Below are 21,830 nucleotides of genomic sequence, written 5' to 3' on the forward strand. Positions count from 1 at the left end.
TCTATAATACTGAGTGATCTATCACAGAAACAAAGAACTGAGTATCACATGTTATCACTCATAAGTGGACCTTGAACAATTATTGAAATACTATAAGAAAAGGACTGTGGGAAATTGCCGAGGGGTAGGGGAACAGGATTTGCAGTAGTGGGATTCTGCCAGGGTAGGGTTTATCAACAAGGGTACCTTCATAATAAATATTTATATACTTAATCCTGGATTGTACCCCTCATCTTTAAAATAAAAACATTTTTTTTAAAGAAAAAAAATGTTATTTGAGTAGAATTATGCTTATACACAGCACAGGATTTTAGAAAATGTCACAATTATTTTCCAAAAAGTCAATAAGACATGACTCACATCCATGGTTTTCTTGAACTGGAGGCACTTCTGTTTCTGGATAGCATCCATCACAAGCTCTGTCTGCAGAGAGAGCACAGCAGGTTTAATAAACATAGCACTGTGGATATCAGCTTCATGTGAGGGATGAGTGTTCAAGATGGAGTCTCTCTTGTAGTCATCACACCACCTGGATGTGCTATTCAGTACCTCCATTTCACAGATGAGGACACCACAGAACAGAGAGGTTCAACAATCTGCCCAAAGCCTTAAGGCTAGTTCATGACAGTGCCTGGTTTTGAACTTGGGCAGTCAGACACCAGAGCCTGAACTCTCAGGCACCACAGAGCCTTGTGGGTCACCTTACAGCAAATCTAAAATCAAGATAGTGGGTTCAAAAAGGAATGTTAACACTTTTGCTAAAGTGTCATTAATACTTTTTTTTTTTTTGAGTAGGAGACTCACTCTGTCGCCCAGACTGGAGTGCAGTGGCCGCTCCTGGTCACTGCAGCCTCGACCTGCTGGGCTCCAACGATCCTTCCACCTCAGCCTTCCGAGTAGCTGGAATTACAGGCATGTGCTACCACACCCGGCTGATTTTTTGATTTATTGTAGAGATGAGGTCTCACCAAGTTGCCCAGGCGGGTCTCGAACCCGCGGGCTCAGGCAATCCACTCACCTCAGCCTCCCAAAGCACGGGATTACAGGCTGAGCCACCGAGCCTAGCTGCCATTGATACTTTAAAGGGGGGGGGTCTTTATTCTGTAAGTGGATGTCAACAGAGTTAAATGAGGGACTTGTCAACATTCACTTCTGTGGCCCATCAGTGACACACCCACAGCCAGCTGGTACTGAGTAGTAGGAAGGGAAGGAATGTTTGTAGGACAACTAAAAAAAGCTCTCAAGAAAAAAAAAGCCCCCTCAGCATGGGTCCTAAGACCCCTCCTTTCCCTGCCAGTCTCCAGGGGTGAGGACCTCACCCCTCCCCACGCCATCAATACAGACAGCCTTTCACTCTGCTGGGTTTGCTCAATGTTTTTCCTCCAGGAAGCCTTCCCAGCCTCACGGGTGAGACTGTGTGAGTCCAGGTGGCACTTCTATCCCGTGTCACGTAAGACTCATCACACTTTGTCACGACTCCAGGGTCACGTCTGTCTGTCTGGCCATGCTTGTGTCCAGTCCACCTTGGTCACCACTACTCAGTAAGTATCACTTGTGAGAGACCATACCCTGGACTCCTGACCAGCCATCTGCCAGTCCCTCCCTCGCCCCCACTTACTATAAGAAACCATCTGAGGGCTCTTCTTCATAAGTGGAAATGGCTTAATTTCCAAGAAGTGAAAGACTGAGCGTGCAGGGTCTGACCGGTCAAAAATGAGAAGTTGGCATTGACACATTTTCTCCCAAAGCTGGTTGTTTTTTTTTTTCTAAGAAAAAAGTACCTAAAAATGGAAATGGTACAACCCAGAGTTCACTGTGCACAAGTAATTATACATTTATTAATAAATTTTGAGGCCAGATGCAGTGGCTCTCACTTGTCATCCCAGCACTTTGGGAGGCAGAGGAGAGAGGATTACCTGAGGCCAGGAGTTTTGACCAGCCTGGGACAACATAGTGATATCTCATCGCTACAAAAAATTTAAAAATTAGCCAGGTGTGATGGCACACATCTGTAGGCTCAGCTACTCGGGAAGCAGAGGCAGGAGGATCGCCTGAGCCCAGGAAGTCAAGGCTGTGGTAAGTCATGATCATGATATTGCACTCCAGTCTGGGGCAAGAGAGTGAGACCCCGACTCTAAATAAATAAACAAACAAACTTTGGACTTCTCAAAGAAAGCTCTGAAAAAGTATTTTCCAGCCATAGAAAGCTCAGAGAATAAGGGGACCTGGAGGACACAGAGGACTGGCACGGGCGACTTGCTCTGTTGGGTCACACCATCAGGAGTGTGTTTTCCTAGCTACAAACGCCGGGTCCGTATCAGTTGTTAGGACAGGAAGTTTCAGAGGCTTTGCAAAGCTACTCAAGCTCTCCCCAGAAAGTCGGGGCTACCAAGGACACTTAGATGTGGGGAAATGATTCTCCCAGCTCTTGGGGGACCGAATGTATGTGGACTCTGATTGTTCAAGGCATTTTGCTTCTGAAAGGTTGTAATTCCCCTGGAGAGGCGAGCAAGCCTAGCAATGTCAGTCAAAGGGGCTGGCCATTCTGTGGCCATAACACACATGCTGCTTCTGCTCTGAAAAAGGCTCTGGGTCAGAGGCCCCTCAAGTCTGACACCCAAAGCGTGAGAGAGCATGTGACGGCATTTGACATGTGGTTCCCTCCTGGTGAGAAGCACGGCCCAAGCACAGGCCTCAAGATGGGCGAGGCAGCTGTGTGATGAGGCCCGCCCATGAAACCACAACCGTGTGGGCAGTCAGGCTCTGAGGATGCTGCTGCTGCTCCCAATGCCAGACACCCGGGGTCACCAGGGAAGCTGGGCCTAGACGCCAACTCCGAGCCACAGGCCAAGTTGCAGAGATAGGACCAGGTAGAATCAGCCTCCATGGCCCACTGTTTATGTGACAGACATGGCAGACACGCTTGGGCCCAGTAAGGAAAGGTTTCCCAAGGGATCCCCACGTGGGATGAAAGATGTCACTGAAAGCCCTTGAAGAGTCATCCCAGAGGACCTGGGTGGAAATACATGGGTGCCAGATAGGGCAGAACTTGCCCCCATGGAAGGCCAGGGATCCAGGCTTGGAGACCAGACAGAGAAATTCTTGCCTGCAGGGTAAACCTGAGTATAAAAGTCTTTAATCTTTCAGGAATTAAATAGAAAGAAGTCAGAGTAATGGCTGGTCTAGCCCAAGTAACACTTTCCTATAAATCAGGATATCTTTAATATTTATTTATTTACTTATTTATTTTTAGCCGGCGTCTCACTCTGTCACCCAAGTTGGAGTGCAGTGGCATGCTCACAGCCACTGGAGCCTCAACCTGCTGGGTTTAGGTAATCCTTCTGCCTCAGCCTTCCAAGAAGCTGGAACCACAGGCATGCACCACCACACCCGGCTAATTTTTTTGATTTATTCTAGAGACGAGGTCTCGCCAAGTTGCTGGGGCTGGTCTCGAGCCCCTGGGCTCAGGCATTCCTCTTGCCTCCACCTCCCAAAGTGCTGGGATTACAGGCATGAACCACCACACCCGGCCTATTTTTATTTTTTTTAGAGACAAGATCTCCCTCTGTCACACAGGCTGTAGTGCAATGGCACAATCATTTTTTTGTGTGGAGAATGAGGTATCGTTATATGGCCCAGGCTGGTCTTGAACTCCTGGGTTGGAGCAATCCTCCTGCCTCAGCCTCCTGAAGTGCTGGGACTATTGGTGCACTTTACCATGCCTGGCTAATTCTTTGATTTTTTTTGCTTGGGCAACATAGTGAGACCTCCTCTCTACAAAAAAATTAAAAAATTAGCCGGGCATGGTTGTGATACACCTCTGTAGTTCCAGCTACTCAGGAGGTTGAAGCAGGAGGGGATCACTTGAGCCCAGGAATTCGAGGCTGAGGTGAGCCATAATTGTGCCACTGCACTCCAGCCTGTGTGACAGAGGGAGATCTCACACCCCCCAAAAAGAGGGGTATCCTTTCCGGTCATAGTTTGAATAGTGGTGGCAGACCTGAAGAGAAGAGAAATGCAAAATAGACCTCCAAGTCCTGCAAAAATTTGAAACAAGAAGGACTGGCTGGGGTGCAGGCACGGGGGGCAGGAATAATAAACCATAGGAAGTCCCCCCTGGAGACCCCAGGAAGCACTTTCTCAGGTTAAAGAAGAGTGTGGTTGCAGGGAGGTGGGGGGGTGGTCAGAACACACAGACCTGGAGTTTCTGCAAGAGAGGAGACATCTTAGCACACAGACAGCCAACCTTTTTCCGTTGCAGCTTTTGCTTCTCCCGAAATTCTTCCATCTTCCTGGCTTCCTCCCTTAGCGTCTGTGCAAGCTGGATGTGGCATTGGGCCACTTTGTCGACTTCTGCAGAGAGCATATTTAAAAACAGTAATCAAGGACTACACATGGTTGAATTCAAGCATACAAAGTCATACAAAATTTAAAAATATATATATATGTATATATACATATATATACATATATGAGGGGGACCCCAAAAAACCTGAATTTATTTATAAATATTGTGTATTTATTCTTACATATTTTCTGTTGGATTCAATATATTTATCAAGATGCTTTTTCCACTGCTCAAAACAGTTTTTACTTGTTCATTTGGACAACTTTCAGTGCTCCTGTCATTTTTTGTTGCACCTCTTCCACATTGGCAAAAAGTCCTTTGAGAAATTTTTTTCTTCCAATGAAACAAAATCCTCAGGGTAAGATCGGGTAAACAAGGAGGGTGGGGCACAGGGGTCATGCTGTTTCTCCTTTTTAAAAATTGCTGAACACTCAGTGTGTTGTAGGCAGGTGCGTTTTCACGGTGGAAGAATCAGGACATTTCTTCTGCAAATTGTGACACAATCTTTTCAAAACTTCCAGATTAAAAACTTTGATTGACTGTTTGATCCAGAGGAACAAATTCCAAGTGTGCTACAAAGAATCTGCCTTCCAAAAGATAATTCTGGTTTTTTTGGCGGGGGTAGTTTCCCCCCTCGTATATGAATAAATACATATATAGTAGAAATATATATGTTTAGTTGCCTGAAAATGTCTTAAGGCAACAACTGCTCATCACTGAGCAGTGAAAATTCCAGTATTTACTATCTTCCTTATAGATAGTTGACTCACTTGAATATGAATTTTTAAGATAAATATACATATTATTCTAATAAGAAAATAAATCTAGCCAGGCTCAGTGGCTCAGCCTGTAATCCCGCACTTTGGGAGGCTGAGGTGAGTGGATTGTCTGAGCCCACAGGTTCGAGACCCGCCTGGGCAACTTGGCAAGACCTCATCTCTACAATAAATAAATTAAAAAAAAAATTAGCTGGGCGTGGTAGTGCATGCCTGTCATTCCAGGTCCTTGGAAGGCTGAGGCTGAAGGATCGCCGGAGCCCAGTAGGTTGAGGCTGCAGTGGCCGGGAGCAGCCACTGCACTCCAGTCTGGAGTGAGACTCCAACTCAAAAAAAATAAAATAAAATAAATAAATAAACAAAAATTTTAAAAATCAGCCAGGTGTGGTAGCGCGTGCCTGTAATTCTGGCTACTTGGAAGGCTGAGGCGGAAAGTTCACCGGAGCCCAGTAGGTCGGGGCTGCAGTGGCCGGGAGTGGCCACTCCACTCAGTCTGGGTGACAGAGTGAGACTCCAACTCAAAAAAAAAAAAAAGAAAGAAAGAAAAGAAATTTATTTTTTAGAGACAAAAGAAGCAAGTAAAGTAATAGCCAAAAAAGAAAAGAAATTACAGGAGACATAGCCTACACTGAGGTTCCTGTGGGCCACAACATGTCTGGCCTTACAGTGCACATAGGGAATGTAAAAAAATACCATCCCTATCCTGGGAAATGTATTCATTGATAAATTAAAGATGAAGAATACACCTTCATGGAAAAGCCAAGATAAATATTTAGCTAACATTTCCAGAGGTCTAGAACCACTCAACCAGCTACAGAAACACTTTCAGCACACATTATATGTCCTATGCTATGTTAAAATCCTTAGCTTGGATCACCAAATATTCTGAAAAACAGAAAGCCCTGGAGATGGTTTCTGAGTAGCAGGACTGGAGGATGTTAGAACTGGCCAGGATCCCTTGGAGATCAAAGCGCCAGGGCCTCACCCTTGATTTCCCAACTCCTGGTTATCATCACATTAGAATAATAGGAACTAACTTAAAATCTGCTGGCTGATCCAACTTACATTTATAACCAAAGGCCACATCTAGAACGAGGAACTGAGAAATTAAGAGAGAAGGCTGGAGGCACTAAGACTTATGTCTTCTGTTTCCTCTCAAGACATGACACCAATTAAATATTCAGCCACCCAAGAACAGCACAGAATTAGCTTCAAAAACACACAGAGAAGTAGAGCCTCACCCCAACAAAGATGATTCCTGATAGTTGTGACATTGCTATTTCAAACGACTTACTATTTTTTTCTGAATCAGCCTTTAATTATCTCAAAGAGTGTGCTAAGATTAGAATGCCACATTCAAAATGGACAAATAAATCCAAAACATGAGAGACCTACCTCCCATTAGGGTCTCCTCTTAAGAAACTGAAGGAGAAAAAATGGGAAAGGGGGTCCCGTCATTTCTCCTGACTTTAGGGAGAAAAGAATCAAAAAATAATAATTAACAACAAATTTTTTTTTTTGAGATGGAGTCCTGCTATGTGGCACAGGCTGGTCTCAAACTCCTGGGATCAAATGATCCTCCCGCCTCACCCCGCATAGTGCTAGGATAACAGGCATGAGTTATTGCACTCAGGCTAAATAAATAAGAATTCTCAAGGAGGCAACAGGATGTGGAACTAGAAACAGATCTCAAAGGTCCTTGGGCAATCAGTCTAGAAAATCACAAATTCACACACAAACAATCTGAATATAAGGTGCCCTTGAAATATCCAAGAAGAAGTATTAAGTAGGTGGAAAGATGTCAAGTATGGGACTTCAAGAACTCTGGTCTGATGATGCATATATACTGTCTCTATGTAAAGGCAGTAGATGATGCCAGGGACCCAGATGAGTTTACCTGAGCAGACTAGAAGAGAACTGCTAGGACCAAAGACCAGGATGAGTTTGCCTAAGACTAATAGAAAAGGGCAAGGATGGAACCAGGATGAGTTTACTTAAGACTAAAAGAGAAAGGCAGGGTCCAAAAACCAGGATGAGTTTGCTTAAGACTAAAAGAAAAGGGCAAGGACTGAAAACCAGGATGAGTTTACTTAAGACTAAAAGAGAAGGGTGAGGACCAAAGACCAGGATGAGTTTACTTAAGATTAAAAGAGAAGAGCAAGGACCAAAAATCAGGATGAGTTTACTTAAGACTAAAAGAGAAGGGCAAAGACCATGGACCAGGATGAATTTACTTAAGGCTAAAACAGAAGGGTGAGGACCAAAGACCAGGATGAGTTTACTTAAGACTAAAAGAGAGGGCAAGGACCAAGGACCATGATGAGTTTACCTAAGACTACAGAGAAGGGTGAGAACCAAGGACCAGGATGAGTTTACCTAAGACTGGAAGAGAAGGGCAAGGACCAAACCAGGATGAGTTTACTTAAGACTAAAAGAAAAGGGCAAGGACCAAGGATCAGGATGAGTTTCACTAAAACTAAAAGACAAGGGTGAGGACCAAGGATTAAGATGAATGTATCTAAGACCAAAAGAGAAGGGCAAGGTCCAAGGACCAAGATGAGTTTACCTAAGACTAAAAGAGAAGGGTAAGAACCAAGGACCAGGATGAGTTTACCTAAGACTAGAAGAGACAGGCAAGGATCAAAGACCAGGATGAGTTTTCCTAAGACCAGAAGAGAAGGGCGAGAACAAGGATCAGAATGAGTTTACCTAAAACTAAAAGAAAAGCATGAGGACAAAGGACCAGGATGAGTTTACTTAAGACTAAAAGAGAAGGGCAAGGACCAGAATGATTTTACCTAAAACTAGAAGAGAAGGGTGAGGACCAAGGACCAGGATGAGTTTACCTAAGACTAGAAAAGTAGGGCAAGGACCAAGCTTCAGGGACGTTCATTTGGAGGCACTGAGTAGAGAGGTACAAAGAAATGGATGGAGAAGTAGCTAGAGAAGCAGAAAGAAGCCAACGGTGTCTGGATGAGAGTTTCAAGAAGGAAGGAATGGCCAACTACACTGAATGCTACTCAAGAGTCAGGTGAGAAGAGACCTGAAGGCATCTGCTGGACTTAGTGGCACAAAGGTTGCTGGTGTTCTTGGACAGAGAAAAGTTCCAAGTGACAGGGCCAGAAGTTCTAGGGCCACAAGTAGGAGGTGAAGAGACTGAGGTAATGTTTCCTTTAATGCTTGGTGTAATTTAAGATTTCTCCGGGACAAAAATGTCTGGTGACTGGGAGAAATGACATCACAACACTGGCCCAAAGTCTGAGGCCCTGCAGATATGGCTCTGGGAGGAGGAAACCAACCAAGCATAAAACCATACAAAGAGTTAGGTCAGCAGACAAGCCCAGTTGAGACAGGTGGGGGTGTGGGTGAGCACCTGGGTGGCAGAGTCTCTGAATTAGAACTAGGCAAGATCTGGTCCCCTAAGGCAGCTGTTCTCAGTGTTGGCCCTGGACCAGTGGCACCAGCATCACTTGGGAACTTTCTCTTTTTTTAACTTTAATTTTATTTTAAAGATGTAGAGTATAATTCAGGATTAGGTATACAAGTGGTCATCATACAGGTAATGTTTGGGCCTCCCTTTGGTCCCTACTTTGCCTGGTTTGAGATCAGGTACCTTTATTGATGTTGTGTTCCCCCACCCCACCGCCCCAGATGGCATCCCGCTACTGCCAATCACTTGGGAACTTTCAAGGCATGCAAGATCTCAGGCCACACCCCAGACTTCCCAGATCAGAAACTCTGGGGGTGCAGCCCAGGAATCTATGTTAATTATCAGCCCCTACTGTGACTCTGAGGTTCGCTCAAGTGTGAGAAGCTCTAGGCCAGGCCAACACATGTCCTGACATGCCCAAGCGGCGGGTTTTCCATCTCATTTCAACCCAGCTGAGATATTTCTCACTTTAACAGTTGCTCTCATTTTTTTTTCATCCAACATGAAATGGCTGTTCAAACTGAAACCTCCCCTCTGATGACAGACACAGAGCTTGCCAAGGGTAGCAAAAGCATTTTTAAAAGTTACTTACGCTGCTTGAAGACATCAAGGGCCCGCTTCAGCGTGCTACAAACAAACATACACATGATTTCAGTTCTGGAAAGTGTCTGCACAACCCTATTCCAAAGCCTTTGCATGCTTCGCTCTGCCCACATTTAACTTAAAGCATACAGTCGCATCTGTGTCCATGAGCTTGAGAAGACAGCCAAAGACTAAGACTTCTTTTTGTTTTGTTTTGGTCTTTTTATTTTTAGAGACTCTCACTCTGTCACCCAGACCTGAGTGCAGTGGCATGATCATAGCTTACTGAAGCCTCCAGCTCATGGGCTCAAGCAATCCTCTCACCTTGGCCTCCCCAGCAGCTGGGCCTACAGATGCAGGCCACCATGCCAAGCTATTTTTATTATTATTATTATTTGCAGAGACAGGATCTTGCTATGCTGCCCAGGCTGGTCTTGAACTTCTGGGCTCAAGTGATCTTCCCACCTCAGCCTCCCAAAGTGTTAGGATTATAGGCATGAGCCACCACACCTGACCTCTACCACCTTTTTAAAAAGCTCTTCAGCTTTAAACACTAACAGGTCCCATCACAGGCCTAAGTCTCACCAGGTGGCCAATGAAGTCAAAATGCCTACCTCATCCACAGATAAGCAAAAGCATGTGCTCTCACCTAGGGCATTTTTGATTGTGTCAAAAAGCAGAAGTCTCCTAAATAGCCTTTCACTTCAGTCTTGGAAACAAAGTCCCAGTTCTCATATCCCATGGTGTCTTCCTGTCTGAGGTAAACTCTTAGAAGTAAAACTGACTGGCTTTCAGCAAGGAACAGAAAAGAATGTCACAGAGTCTCTCCACGAATTCACTGAGTTTACGTCAAATGCATAAGGACATAAGAAATATCATTTCAAGCCGGGCTCGGTGGCTCAGCCTGTAAACCCGCGCCTTTGGAAGGCTGAGGTGAGTGGATTGCCTGAGCCCGCGGGTTCGAGACCTGCCTGGGCAGCGAGACCTCATCTCTACAATAAATCAAAAAATCAGCCGGGCGTGGTAGCGCATGCCTGTAATTCCGGCTCCTTGGAAGGCTGAGGCGGAAGGATCGCCGGAGCCCAGCAGGTTGAGGCTGCGGTGGCCAGGAGCGGCCACTGCACTCCAGTCTGGGTGACAGAGTGAGACTCCAACTCAAAAAAAAAGAAATATCATTTCAGGTCAGATTATTTCTGCTAAATATCCCTTTCAAGAAGTTGTTGAGAGAATATAGCTATTCTCCATGATATCATGTCAAAAATGTTAGGATATTGGCCAGGCGTGGTGGCTCATGCCTGTAATCTCAGCACTTTGGGAGGCAGAGGTGAGAAGATTGCCTGAGTCGAGGGGTTCGAGACCAGCCTGGGCAACTTGGCAAGCCCTCATCTCTATGATAAATCAAAAAATTAGCCGGGCGTGGTGGCACACGCCTGTAGTACCAGCTACTTGGAAGGCTGAGGCAGAGGGATCACCTGAGCATGGCACTGCACTCCAGCCTGGGTAGCAGAGTGAGACTCCAACTCAAAAAAAAAAAAAAACATTGGGATCTATTTCCAAAGGCTTATGCCTTCTTTAGAAATATACAAGTTTTTGGTAAACTGACCCACTAATCTTCCATAAAATGATCTAAACCCTCCTTAAGTGACAGTGAAACTTAGATAAGTTAATACAATTTTGACCTTTGGACATGCAAATGCTTTACATATTCAAAACATAAAACTAAATCCAACAGAAAAAAAGAAAACAACCCATAAAATTTAAAACAAACTAAAACAAATAAAAGGAACTACAAAGATATGCTAGACTTCCTCCAGAAGTTTCATTGTTAGTAGCAATAATGGTATTATTTTGAAACAATTTAATAGACATCATCAAGTAAAGCAAACAATTATGCTAATATTGTCAGATTTTCAGAGTAAGAAGAAATATAAACATAAAATTAAAGAAGTAAAAGTTCTATAAAGTTAAATTAGATTTGGAAACACCAGTGTGAATTCATGCTTTTAAAATCTGTCCTCTGAAACTCCTAGTCCTCTGTGACAATGACCAACGCTAGAACTGAGAATCTGATTTCTAAATAGAATTAATCACTAAAAGGGGCCAGGCACACTTGGAGAGATAGCTGCTTCCAGGTTTAAAATTAAACTGTTAAGGCCGGGCGTGGTGGCTCAAGCCTATAATCCCAGCACTCTGGGAGGCCAAGGTGAGGAGATTGCATGAGCCCACGGGTTCGAGAACAGCCTGGGCAACTTGGTGAGCCCTCATCTCTACAATAAGTCAAAAAATTAGCCAGGTGTGGTAGTGCACACATGTAGTTCTGGCTACTTAGAAGACTGAAGAGGAAAGATCACCTGAACCCAGCAGGTCAGCGCTGGGATGGCCGTGAGCGTGCCACTGCACTCAACCTGGGCGACGGAGTGAGACTCCAACTCAAAAACTAAATAAATAAATAATAAAGTTAAAGTATTTATGTTCTTAATAATTGAAAAATCTACAGGACAAATGTGAAAATTGTGAAGTCTAGGTATGGGTGCATAGCTCTTTGCTATGTTTGTCTTTTTATTTTTCTGTACTTTTTTTTTCATTTAAAACATCAGAGATAAGATAAAATATGTTTTGTTTTTTTTTTTTAGTCAGGGTCTTATTCTGCCACCCAGGTTAGAGGGCACGATCATGGCTCATCACCGCCTCAACCTCCTAGGCTCAGGTGATCCTTCTGCCTCAGTCTCCGGAATATCTGGGACTACAGATGTGTGCCACCATGCCCCGCTTATTTTTTATTTTTTGGAGAGACGAAATCTTGCTATGTTGCCCAGGCCAGTCTCGAACTCCTGAGATTAAGCTATCCCTCCTGTCTCAGCCTCCCAAAGTGCTGCTGGTATTACAGGTGTGAGCCAATACACCAGTCAAAATATAATTAATCAATGAATAAACAAATTCTCCTTGTACTAATGTCCTATCTCCGAGGGTAACAAGTTTTCTAGGTTTATATAACTCTTAATATTTTTAATATCTCTCAATGTTTTCCTCTTTCTCAGTCATCCCAGTAAAATGGTGCAAAGACAGTTTCTCATAGCTTTCACAAACCATAAAACATATATAATTTCATATTTTTATATGTATAATTTTATCATTATTTTATAAATATATGTATATATAAAGCAAGAAGTCCCTCTGTTAAATTTATAATATAAAATTATATATCATACATAAGCCTATCTATGGAAAAGTATGCATATAAAAAGACTTCAAAGAAAATTTAAAAAACAATAACAATGAATTGAATCTTCATAGTCCATTTTAGCTTTCTTTCTGCTTGTCTAGACTTTTCACAATTGAAACTAAGAAAAAATAAATCTTTTTTCCAGTTCGGGCACAGTAGTACATGCTTATAGTCCAGCTACTTAGAGGTTGAGGCAGGAAGATTGCAAGTTGGAACTCACCCTGAGCAAAACAGTGAGACCCTCACCAACCTCCCCAGCAGCCCCCCCCCAAAAAAACCCATATTTTCTTCAGCCAACACCCTTCAACCTCCTGGCCAACTCTCTCTGCTCAAGCAGTGGGGGCCCCTGGGCATTATTAGCCCACCTGGAAGCCAGAGAAACGTGGCACCTACTTGATCTCAGACTGGCCACACGGCTTCTTCCTCGAGAGGCTGAGCAAGTCTTTGCCATATTTCTCTTCAATCGCTGCCCTTGGGGAACAGAAGAGAGGAAGGACAAGATCCTTGGTTAGGGCACAGTGACATCCCCTGGGTGGCAATGCATCTGCGGAGAGAAGCTCAGATATGCCCTTCTCTGAAGTGCAAAATGTCCTCCAGTTATCTCTCCAAGTGTGCCTGGCCCCCTTTAGTGATTAATTCTATTTAGAAATCAGATTCTCAGTTCTAGCATTGGTCATTGTCACAGAGGACTGGGACTTTCAGAGGACAGATTTTAAAAGCGTGACTTCACGCTGGTGTTTCCAATTCTAATTTAACTTTATAGAACTTTTACTTCTTTAATTTTATGTTTATATTTCTTTCTTCTTACTCTGAAAATCTGACAATATTAGATTAACACAGGGACAGACTGTGACAAGGCTGCTGGCCATTAGGTCTGAGGTGGCGTTCTCCAGCTAGAAAGCCCCAATATGGACGGGAACCCCAGGCATTTCTCAAGTGGAACAAGAGAGAGTTCATGGAACACTGTACCGGTGGTCCAGTCCCCATCTCCTCAAGCCCCCCTGACCATCCCAGAGTGCTCACTCAGTCATTCAACATGTGCCTCCACTGGGACAAAGAAAGCAGGGTTTTGTGATGGATACTCTGCAGTCAGAGCAGCCCATGTGAGTGCAGCATTCAGTGTCTGTGTCAAGCACTCAGTGTCCTCTGTATCCCCAACCTCTCCATCCCCTGCTGCTTTCTGCCACCCTCATAACTTCTTGTCTGAACTCAGCCTTGTCTATACCCTCTGATGAGGTAGGAGGAATGGAGGTTTGTCTACCACATTTTCTTCCTCCATTTTTTTTTTTTTTAGTCAGAGACTCACTCTGTTGACCAGCCCGAAGTACAGTGACACACTCACAGTCACCACAGCCTCGAACTGCTGGACTCAGGCAATCCTTCTGCCTCAGCCTTCCAAGTAGCTACAGGCATGTGCCACCACATCCCGCTAATTCTTTGATTTATTATAGACAAGAGGTCTTGCCAAGTTGCCCGGGTTGGTCTTGAACCGCTGGACGCAGGCAATCCTCTCACCTCTACCTTCCAAAGTGTCGGAATGACAGGCATGAGCCACCAAGCCCAGCCCTCCTCCAGATTTTAAAGAATTACCTAAGTAGTAAATGAAGACATTCCTATGCAAGATTCCAACACACAAAGGTGCATTGTCTGAGGCCTGCCCCTCCACACTGCTCCCCCAAGGACAGTCGCTGGCAAGGCTGGGGGATGTTTCAAAGTCTCTTTCTCTGCAGTCCCATCCTGTCCTTCACATGGACAAGTGGACATGTCTTCCTTTGTGTACATATTTTAAAAAGCATATTGAGCCGGGCACGGTGACTCGTGCCTGTAATCATCTGTGACTTGCTGCTCTGGTTTTGAGCTAGCAGTCTATCATATATGGCTTTCCTCAGCCTACATAGGTCCACTGGGTTGCTGTGTTCATAATATAGAGTTTTCCATGGCCCAAGGTCCCCTGATTTGTTTCCAATTTTTTGTTACCACCAAAAAAAAAAACAAAAAAAAATTGCTTGGTCATATCCCCATGGGCATGTCTGAGAGTGTTTTCTAGATGAAAAGGATATGCAGTTTATACTGTGAAAAGTAGCCCAAAGTATTCTCGGAAGGGCCCTCTCAATGTATACTTCCACAAAAAGTGCAGACGACCCCCATGCCCTATAAGTTACTATAAGTGAATGCTCAGATACACTTACAGTAATGGTCTTTTTTCATTGCTACCAGCCTGAGGAGGGAGATTGAAAATTTTTCAAAAAGAATTTCTCATTTTAATTTGCATTTCCCTGAGTTCTAGTGCAGTTGTGCCTCATAAAATAAAAATGCAACAAACCCTCCAAAATTCCACCAACTGAAGACAGCTAGAATTAACATCTAGTGATGATTGCAACGGGCATTTCTTTATGCCAGTATGCAGACAGGATAGATAGTCAGACAGACACAACAAACAATCTCAAAAGAAGAGACCTCAATATGTTTTTTTGTTTTTGTTTTTGTTTTTTTGGAGTTAGAGTCACTCTGACACCCAGGTTGGAATGCAGTGACATGCTCACAGCCACTGCAGCCTCAGTCTTCCAAGCAGCTGGAATCACAGGCGCACACCACCACGCCTGGCTAATTTATTTATTGTAGAGACGAGGTCTCACCATGTTGTTCAAGTTGGTCTCAAACCCATGGGCTCAGGCAATCCTCTCCCCTACGCCTCCCAAAGTGCTGGGATTACAGGCACGAGTCACCATGCCCGGCTCAATATGCTTTTTAAAATAAAGATTTCAAGCCCATTTGATGTGAATATCACAGAGGAAGAAAACATGGAAGTGAAACGAAAGGAATTGCTGAATTTTAAATAACTGGTTTTTTGCCACAGGAAGTATTAGTTCCTAAAAGATCCTTCTGACATTAAAAAAAAAATAGGCAAATAAATAAGGGGCTCTAGATTAAAACATCTTAACTTTCTGTTTCTGCTTTAAACAGTTGCGGGTATCTGAGGCTGTGAAGGACAAGTCAATCAGCACTGACGAGCCTCAACCTCCTAGGGCTGGGGTTCATGTTGCTTTTGCTTCATTTTTGTAGAAAATACATTCTGTACTTCAGTGATATTTCACTAGCTGTTGACTATTAACTAGTTATTTGTTTATTTATTTATTTGAGTCCAGGTCTCACTCTGTCACCCAGACTGGAGTACAGTGGCACAATCACAGTTCACCACAGCCTTAACCTCCTGGGCTCAGGCAATCCTCTCACTTCAGCCTTCTGAGTAGCTGGGACTACAGACATACACCACAGTTTATTTTTGTATTTTGATTTTTCGGTGAAGACGCGGTCTCACTATATTGCCCAGGCTGGTTTTGAACTCCAGGCTCAAGCTATCCTCCCGCCTCCGCCTCCCGGAGTGCTAGGATGACAGGCATGAACCACCACACCCAGCCCTCATCGTAAGTGTTATCTTTCATTAGTTTCTAACAGAGAGCTTTCCCCCTCCTTGGGTGCCATCCACAACCACAGCAGTGGGTCTTCAGAACCGAGAAACACAAATGGAAAGCAGTAGTTGCCTCTTGTGGTGATGAGGGGGACCCCACAGGAAGCAGAGTGTCCTACCTCTCTTTTAAAAACTCCTCAAACTCCTTGCAGTTCTTGCGGCCGTTGTTCAGGTGCTGGAGGATACTGTCATAGCCGATGGTGCTGAGGATGTCTGAATTCTGGTGGAAAAGACAAGATGGCGTCAGACTCAACTGCATGGCCGGTGTCCCCTTAGACCCCCTGAGAGGCAAGGCAGAGGAGGCAGGAAACGGCCTCGGGATGTGACTCATTCACTTGGACCTCCAGGACACACATGATCCAAAAGAACAAAGAGAAGAAGTAAAAACGCAGGTCTCTGAAAGGGTTTTAATTTCTCTTCTTGTTTTTTTTTTGTTTTGTTTTGTTTTGAGTTGGAGTCTCACTCTGTCACCCAGACTGGAGTGCAGTGGCTGCTCCCAGCCACTGCAGCCTCGACCTGCTGGGCTCCGGCGATCCTTCCGCCTCAGCCTTCCAAGTAGCTGAAACTACAGGCACACACTACCACGCCAGGCTAATTTTTTGATTTATTGTAGAGATGTGATCTCGCCAAGTTGCCCAGGCGGGTCTTGAACCTGCAGGCTCAGGCAATCCACTCACCTCAGCCTCCCAAAGGTGCGGGATTACAGGCTGAGCCACCAAGCCCGGTTTTTTTTTTTTTTTTGAATTGGAGTCTCACTCTGTCACCCAGGCTGGAGAGCAGCTGTCACAGCCTCCACCGGCTGGGCTCAAGGGATCCTCCTGCCTCAGCCTCCTGAGTAGGGGAACTACAGGTACCCACCACCACGCCCAGCTAATTTTTTGATTTCTTGTAGAGATAAGGTCTCAACAAGTTGCCCAGGCTGGTCTCAAACCTCTGGGTTCAGGCAATCCTCCCACCACCTTCTCCCAAAGTGCTGGGATTATAGGCGTGAGCCACCATGACTGGACACATGCAGTGCATTTAAAAAATCACATCCCCCAAGCTCCCAAGCCAAAAATCAAGGTCTCTAAATGCAAGGCTGGTTCCCTGAGGGTTGTCTGATTCAGAATCTGGTTCCTCAGGCTGCCTCCGGGTATGACCTGGGGAACTTTGAAATCACCCCCCAGCCCAGCCGAGGGGGACCAGCCTCCTAGCCCCTGTGTGCAGAGCCAGGCATGGCTCTGGGTGGGGTGAGGGCTTTCTACGGACACCTCTCCACGCAGCCCTGGACAGGAGAATCGGAATTTCTCTCCTCCACTTGTAGACACTCATGACGGCCTGGCTGAGTACACAAGGGAGGTCCCAGCAAGGCAGAGGCCTGAGGCTGATTTCAACATGGCATTTGGAAACTTAACAGGCCACAACTCACATTGCGGTTTGTTTTTGTTTCTGTTTTAGAGTCAGAGTTTTACTCTGTTGGCCAGGCTGGAGTACAGTAGCACAATCATGGCTCACCACAACCTTGGCCTGCTAGGCTCAGGCAATCCTCCTGCCTCAGCCTCCCAAATAGATGGGACTACAGGTGTGCACCACCATACCCACCTAATTTTTAAATTTATTGTAGAAATGAGGTCTCACCAAGTTGCCCAGGCTGGTCTCAAACCCCTGGGCTCAAGCAATCCTCTCACTTCCACCTCCCAAAGAGCTGGGGTTACAGGCTTGAGCCACAGCATCTGGACTGCATTGCATTTTTAAAATGAATTTATATAAGCATTATAAGCATATAAATAAATCCAAATTAGAAAGATATTTGTTTCTGGCTGAATTCGGTGGTTCACGTCTGTAATCCCAGCACTTTGGGAGGCCAGGGTGGGAGGATTGCTTTGAGCCTAAGAGTTCAAGACCAGCCTGGACAACAAAGCCAGACTTCATCTCTACACAAAAAATAAAAAATTAGCTGGGCGTAGTGGCACGCACCTATAGTCTCATCTACTCAGGAGGCTGAGGTGGAAGGATTGCCTGAGTCCAGCAGGTCAAAGTTGCAATGAGCCATGATCACGCCCACTGCACTCTGGCCTGGGTGACAGAGTGAGACTTTGACTCCAAAAGATAAATAATTAAAAAAAAAATAAAGGTAGCTGGGTGTGGTGGCTCATCCTGTAATTTCAGCACTTGGGGAGGCAGGGGCAAAAGAATTACCTGAGCTCAGGTGTTTGAAACCAGCCTGAGCAACATAGTGAGACTGCATCTCTACAATAAATAAAAAAATCAGCCAGGCATGGTGGCACCTGGATGTGGTTCCAGTCACTTGGGAGGCTGAGACAGAAGGATCGCCTGAGGCCAGCAGGTCAAGGCTGTGGTGACTGTGAGTATGCCACTGCACTACAGCCTGGGCAACACAGTGAGATTGACTAAAAAAAAAAAAAAAAGAAAAGTGTTTGGTTCTATGTTTGTGAAAATTTCTGAGCACAATTTGGACCTTGGGAGCCCCCAAAGAAACAGCCTCCACACAAGTCTCATTTGTCCAACAGCCCCTCCACCCGATGCCCCTGTCTTAGCCAGGTGAGCATCTTAATCCCCCTGAAATGCTGTGTCCACTGCAGCTCTGAGACAATGCTTTCATCCTCCCCTCCAGAACCCAGAGCCAGCCCTTCAACTCTCAAGTCTTCTGGGGTCTCTGAGGAGCTCCATGCTCCTTCTTCCAGGTTGGTCTCAGCCACCGGAGCGCCTTCCTGTCCCAACACCACTGCACGTGCCAGAAAGTTCTTTCCTCTTGGACTATTTCCTGCGCCCCCCAAAGTCTATCTTAATATTATTTTTTGAGTTACGGTCTCTCTCTGTCTTCTAGGCTGGAATACAGTGGCATGATCACAGCTCACCATAGCCTGGACTTGCTGGGTTCAGGCAATCCTCAGCCTTCTGAGTAGTTGGGATTACTGGTACTTGTCATCACGCCTGGCTAATTTTTGATGTTTTTGTAGAGATGAAGTCCTGCTATGTTCCCCATGCTGGTCTCCAATTTCTAGGCTCAAGCAATCCTCCTGCCTTGGCCTCCCATAGTGCTAGGATTACATGCATGAGCCACTACACCTGGCTATGTTAATATTATTCACATCAAAGGCCTACAGTGAAATTCTGTGGAATGAAAACACATATTGTATGCTCGGCCTGATGCTTTGGAAGAGAACAATTAAAACACAGATTCCTGAGTGAATGAATGAATGAATACAAAGGGCCAGTGTTGAAGCTGGTTTGTGGACAGAAGCCTTTGTTCTTTCCAGAGAAAGACACTGGGCTTCCCTGTCTCACAATTCTCACTGACATTTCCTTTTTCTTAATTAAGGGTGTGGCTATTCTTTGATTGGGACAGGGTAGGCAGAACTGGGCCAGGGTTTCCAGGAAATACAAACCAAAACCACAGACCTCCCAGCTTCCAGTCTTCAAAAAACCAGAATGACTGCTTCAGAGGCGTGGCCAGGCAGAGGCAACCAAGAAAGAAAATCCCCAGGAGAAAGAGTGCCTATGGTCAAGCTCAAGGTGGAAGCTTCTGCCTGGAAGCTTCTGCCTATGCTTCTCAGAGAGCATGGGTGGTCACTGGACTGGCAGAAACCGGAACAGGTACCCAGCAAGAACGAAGACCTCATGCCCTGTCCCAGGAGCTCTGAGATGGCAGCACTGACCTGCCATCAGAAGTGAGTGTGCCCAACTCAAAACTCAGCATCCTGGGTGTGGTAACCAGAGCCTCCCTGCAGTGTCCCAGCTCTTCCCACGCTGGCCTCTTCCCTGCCTTTGCACGGGCAGTGTCTGTTTCCACCCCAGGACCTTTGCATGTGCTCCCCCCCCCCACAGTGAATGATATATTTTCCCTCTTCGCTTAAACTCTCCCTCTGCTTCAGAGGCAGCTCAAACTTCCCCTCTGCAGCCTTCCTCAAACAATTCTCCCTTCTCATCCTCCCTCCCTCTCCTCAGTGCCTGGAGTGTTTATGCCTGGTTCTTGCCTTTGGCTCTTAGCATATACTGTTTTGTATCATTAATTCACATTTGTTTAAAAATTAGTTAACTCATGGCTTGGCATGGTGGCTCACACCTGTAATCTTAGCACTTTGGGAGGCTGACTGAGGCGGGAGGATCGCGTGACCCCAGGAATTAGAGACCAGCCTTGAACAACATAGCAAGATCTCATCTCTAAAAAAATTCTAAAAAATTGACTGGGCATGGTGGCATGCACTTGTAGTCCCAGTTGCTCAGGAGGCTTAAGCAGGAGGATCACCTGGGATGGGAGTTTGAGGCTCCAGTGAGCCATGATTGTGCCACCACACTCCAGCCTGGGTGACAGAGTGGGACCCCAACTCAAAAATTAGAAACAAACAAAATGACAACAACAAAAATTAGCTAACTAAAGTATATCTATATTATGCCCAAATGTTATCATCCACAGAAGCTTCAATGCTGATGGTGCTTGAGAAATGTCTATTAATTACATATCATCTACATACAAAGTACTAAAAAATTTGCAAAGCCAGTATAAGATAGTTCTTGCAATCAGGGAGCCTTCATTAGGGAGTCAGTAAAAGATATATACATATAACAAACATGTATGCACAAGGAAAATTAGAGAATAAGATAATACGAGGAGGACCCCAAAAAACCCAGAATTTATTTATAAAAATTGTGTATTTATTCTTACATGTTTAAACTTAACTCACCTTTAAAGTACGCTCTGTCTGATTCAACACACCTGTCAAGATGCTTTTTCTACTGCTCAAAATAGTTTTTTATCTCATCAATGTTGATGTTTTTTAGTGCTTCTGCTGTTTTTTGTTTCATCTCTTCCACATGGGTAAAATATTTCCCTTTGAAGACTTTTTTTATGGGAGGGGAGTCATTCAGGATGAGGTCAGGTGAATAGGGAGGGTGCGGCATAGGAGTCATGCTATTTTTGGTCAAAAACTGCTGAACACTCAGTGCGGTGTGGGCAGATGCGCTCATAAATCACTCATCATGAAATGGGCAAATGCATTGAAAGAATCTCCAGAAAAAATTCACTGAAGACAAATGCAGCCTCTCACAATAACACTAGATGGTCCACTGATAACGATGGATTCCTGGAACACTTACCTAGCTAGGGAAGCCTGTGCTACAAGGGGTCTGCCCTCCAAAAGATAATTCTGGGTTTTTTTGGGGTCCCCCCACATATAGAAGACTACAGAGAAAATATATAACAAATGCAGTAGACAAAAGAGGAAAGTTTAGGGTCTTCAGAGAAGAGAAGAAATAAAATTTAAATGGAGTCTTTAAAAATGGCTAGCACTTGCATGGGAAATTAGAATACATTTCAAACCAACTAACTGGTAACAAAAAGATAACACATCAAAATGTGTGAGATATGGGCCAGGCGCAGTGGCTCACACTTGTCATTTTGGTAGGCAGAGGTGAGAAAATTTCCTGAGTCCAGGGGTTCAAGACCAACCTGGGCAATTTGGCAAGACCTCATCTCTACAATAAATCAAAAAATTAGCCGGGCATGGTAGTGTACGCCTGTGGTTCCAGTTACTTGGAAGGCTGAGGGGGAAGAATCACCTGAGCCCAGTAGGTCAAGGTTGTGGTGGCCATGATAGTGACACTGCACTCCAGCCTGGGTGACAGAATGAGACCCTGACTCAAAATAATATTAATAATAAGCATGCATATTAGAAAATAAAAAGTAAAACTGCCTTTATTTGCAGACAACATGATTATGTACATAGAAAATCTCAAGGAGTTTACAAAACAATTGCTAGAACTAATAAATAAACCTAACAAGGTTTCAGGACATAAGGTTAATACACAAAAATCAACTGTATTTCTATACACCAGTGGCAAAAAAAGGAAAAAAAATGTGAAACATCATTTACAAGGGCATAAAAAATATAAGCTATACAGGGATGATTTTCAAGAAGTTGTGCAAGACTTTATCACTGAAAATTACAAAAATGCATTGCTGGAAGAAGACCTAAATAAAGGTAGACATACACCACGTGTGT

General features: G+C 44.7%; 1 protein-coding gene across 1 annotated transcript in view; it reads right to left on the bottom strand.

The window, feature by feature from the left end:
- The window catches only part of PSTPIP2 (proline-serine-threonine phosphatase interacting protein 2), a 56,051-nt gene that overhangs the window by 15,167 nt on the left and 19,054 nt on the right, over nt 1–21,830 (bottom strand). The window contains exons 2-6 of the mRNA XM_021716040.1: nt 15,948–16,048; nt 12,753–12,830; nt 9,147–9,181; nt 4,247–4,353; nt 361–423 (exon numbers count right to left, since the gene is read on the bottom strand). Coding sequence (XP_021571715.1) covers nt 361–423; nt 4,247–4,353; nt 9,147–9,181; nt 12,753–12,830; nt 15,948–16,048 — 384 coding nt within the window. The remainder of the gene's footprint in view (nt 1–360; nt 424–4,246; nt 4,354–9,146; nt 9,182–12,752; nt 12,831–15,947; nt 16,049–21,830) is intronic.

This window comes from Carlito syrichta, unplaced genomic scaffold, assembly GCF_000164805.1.
Source record: "Carlito syrichta isolate Samal-C Ts95f unplaced genomic scaffold, Tarsius_syrichta-2.0.1 Scaffold308121, whole genome shotgun sequence".
NCBI classification, from domain to species: Eukaryota; Metazoa; Chordata; class Mammalia; order Primates; family Tarsiidae; genus Carlito; species Carlito syrichta.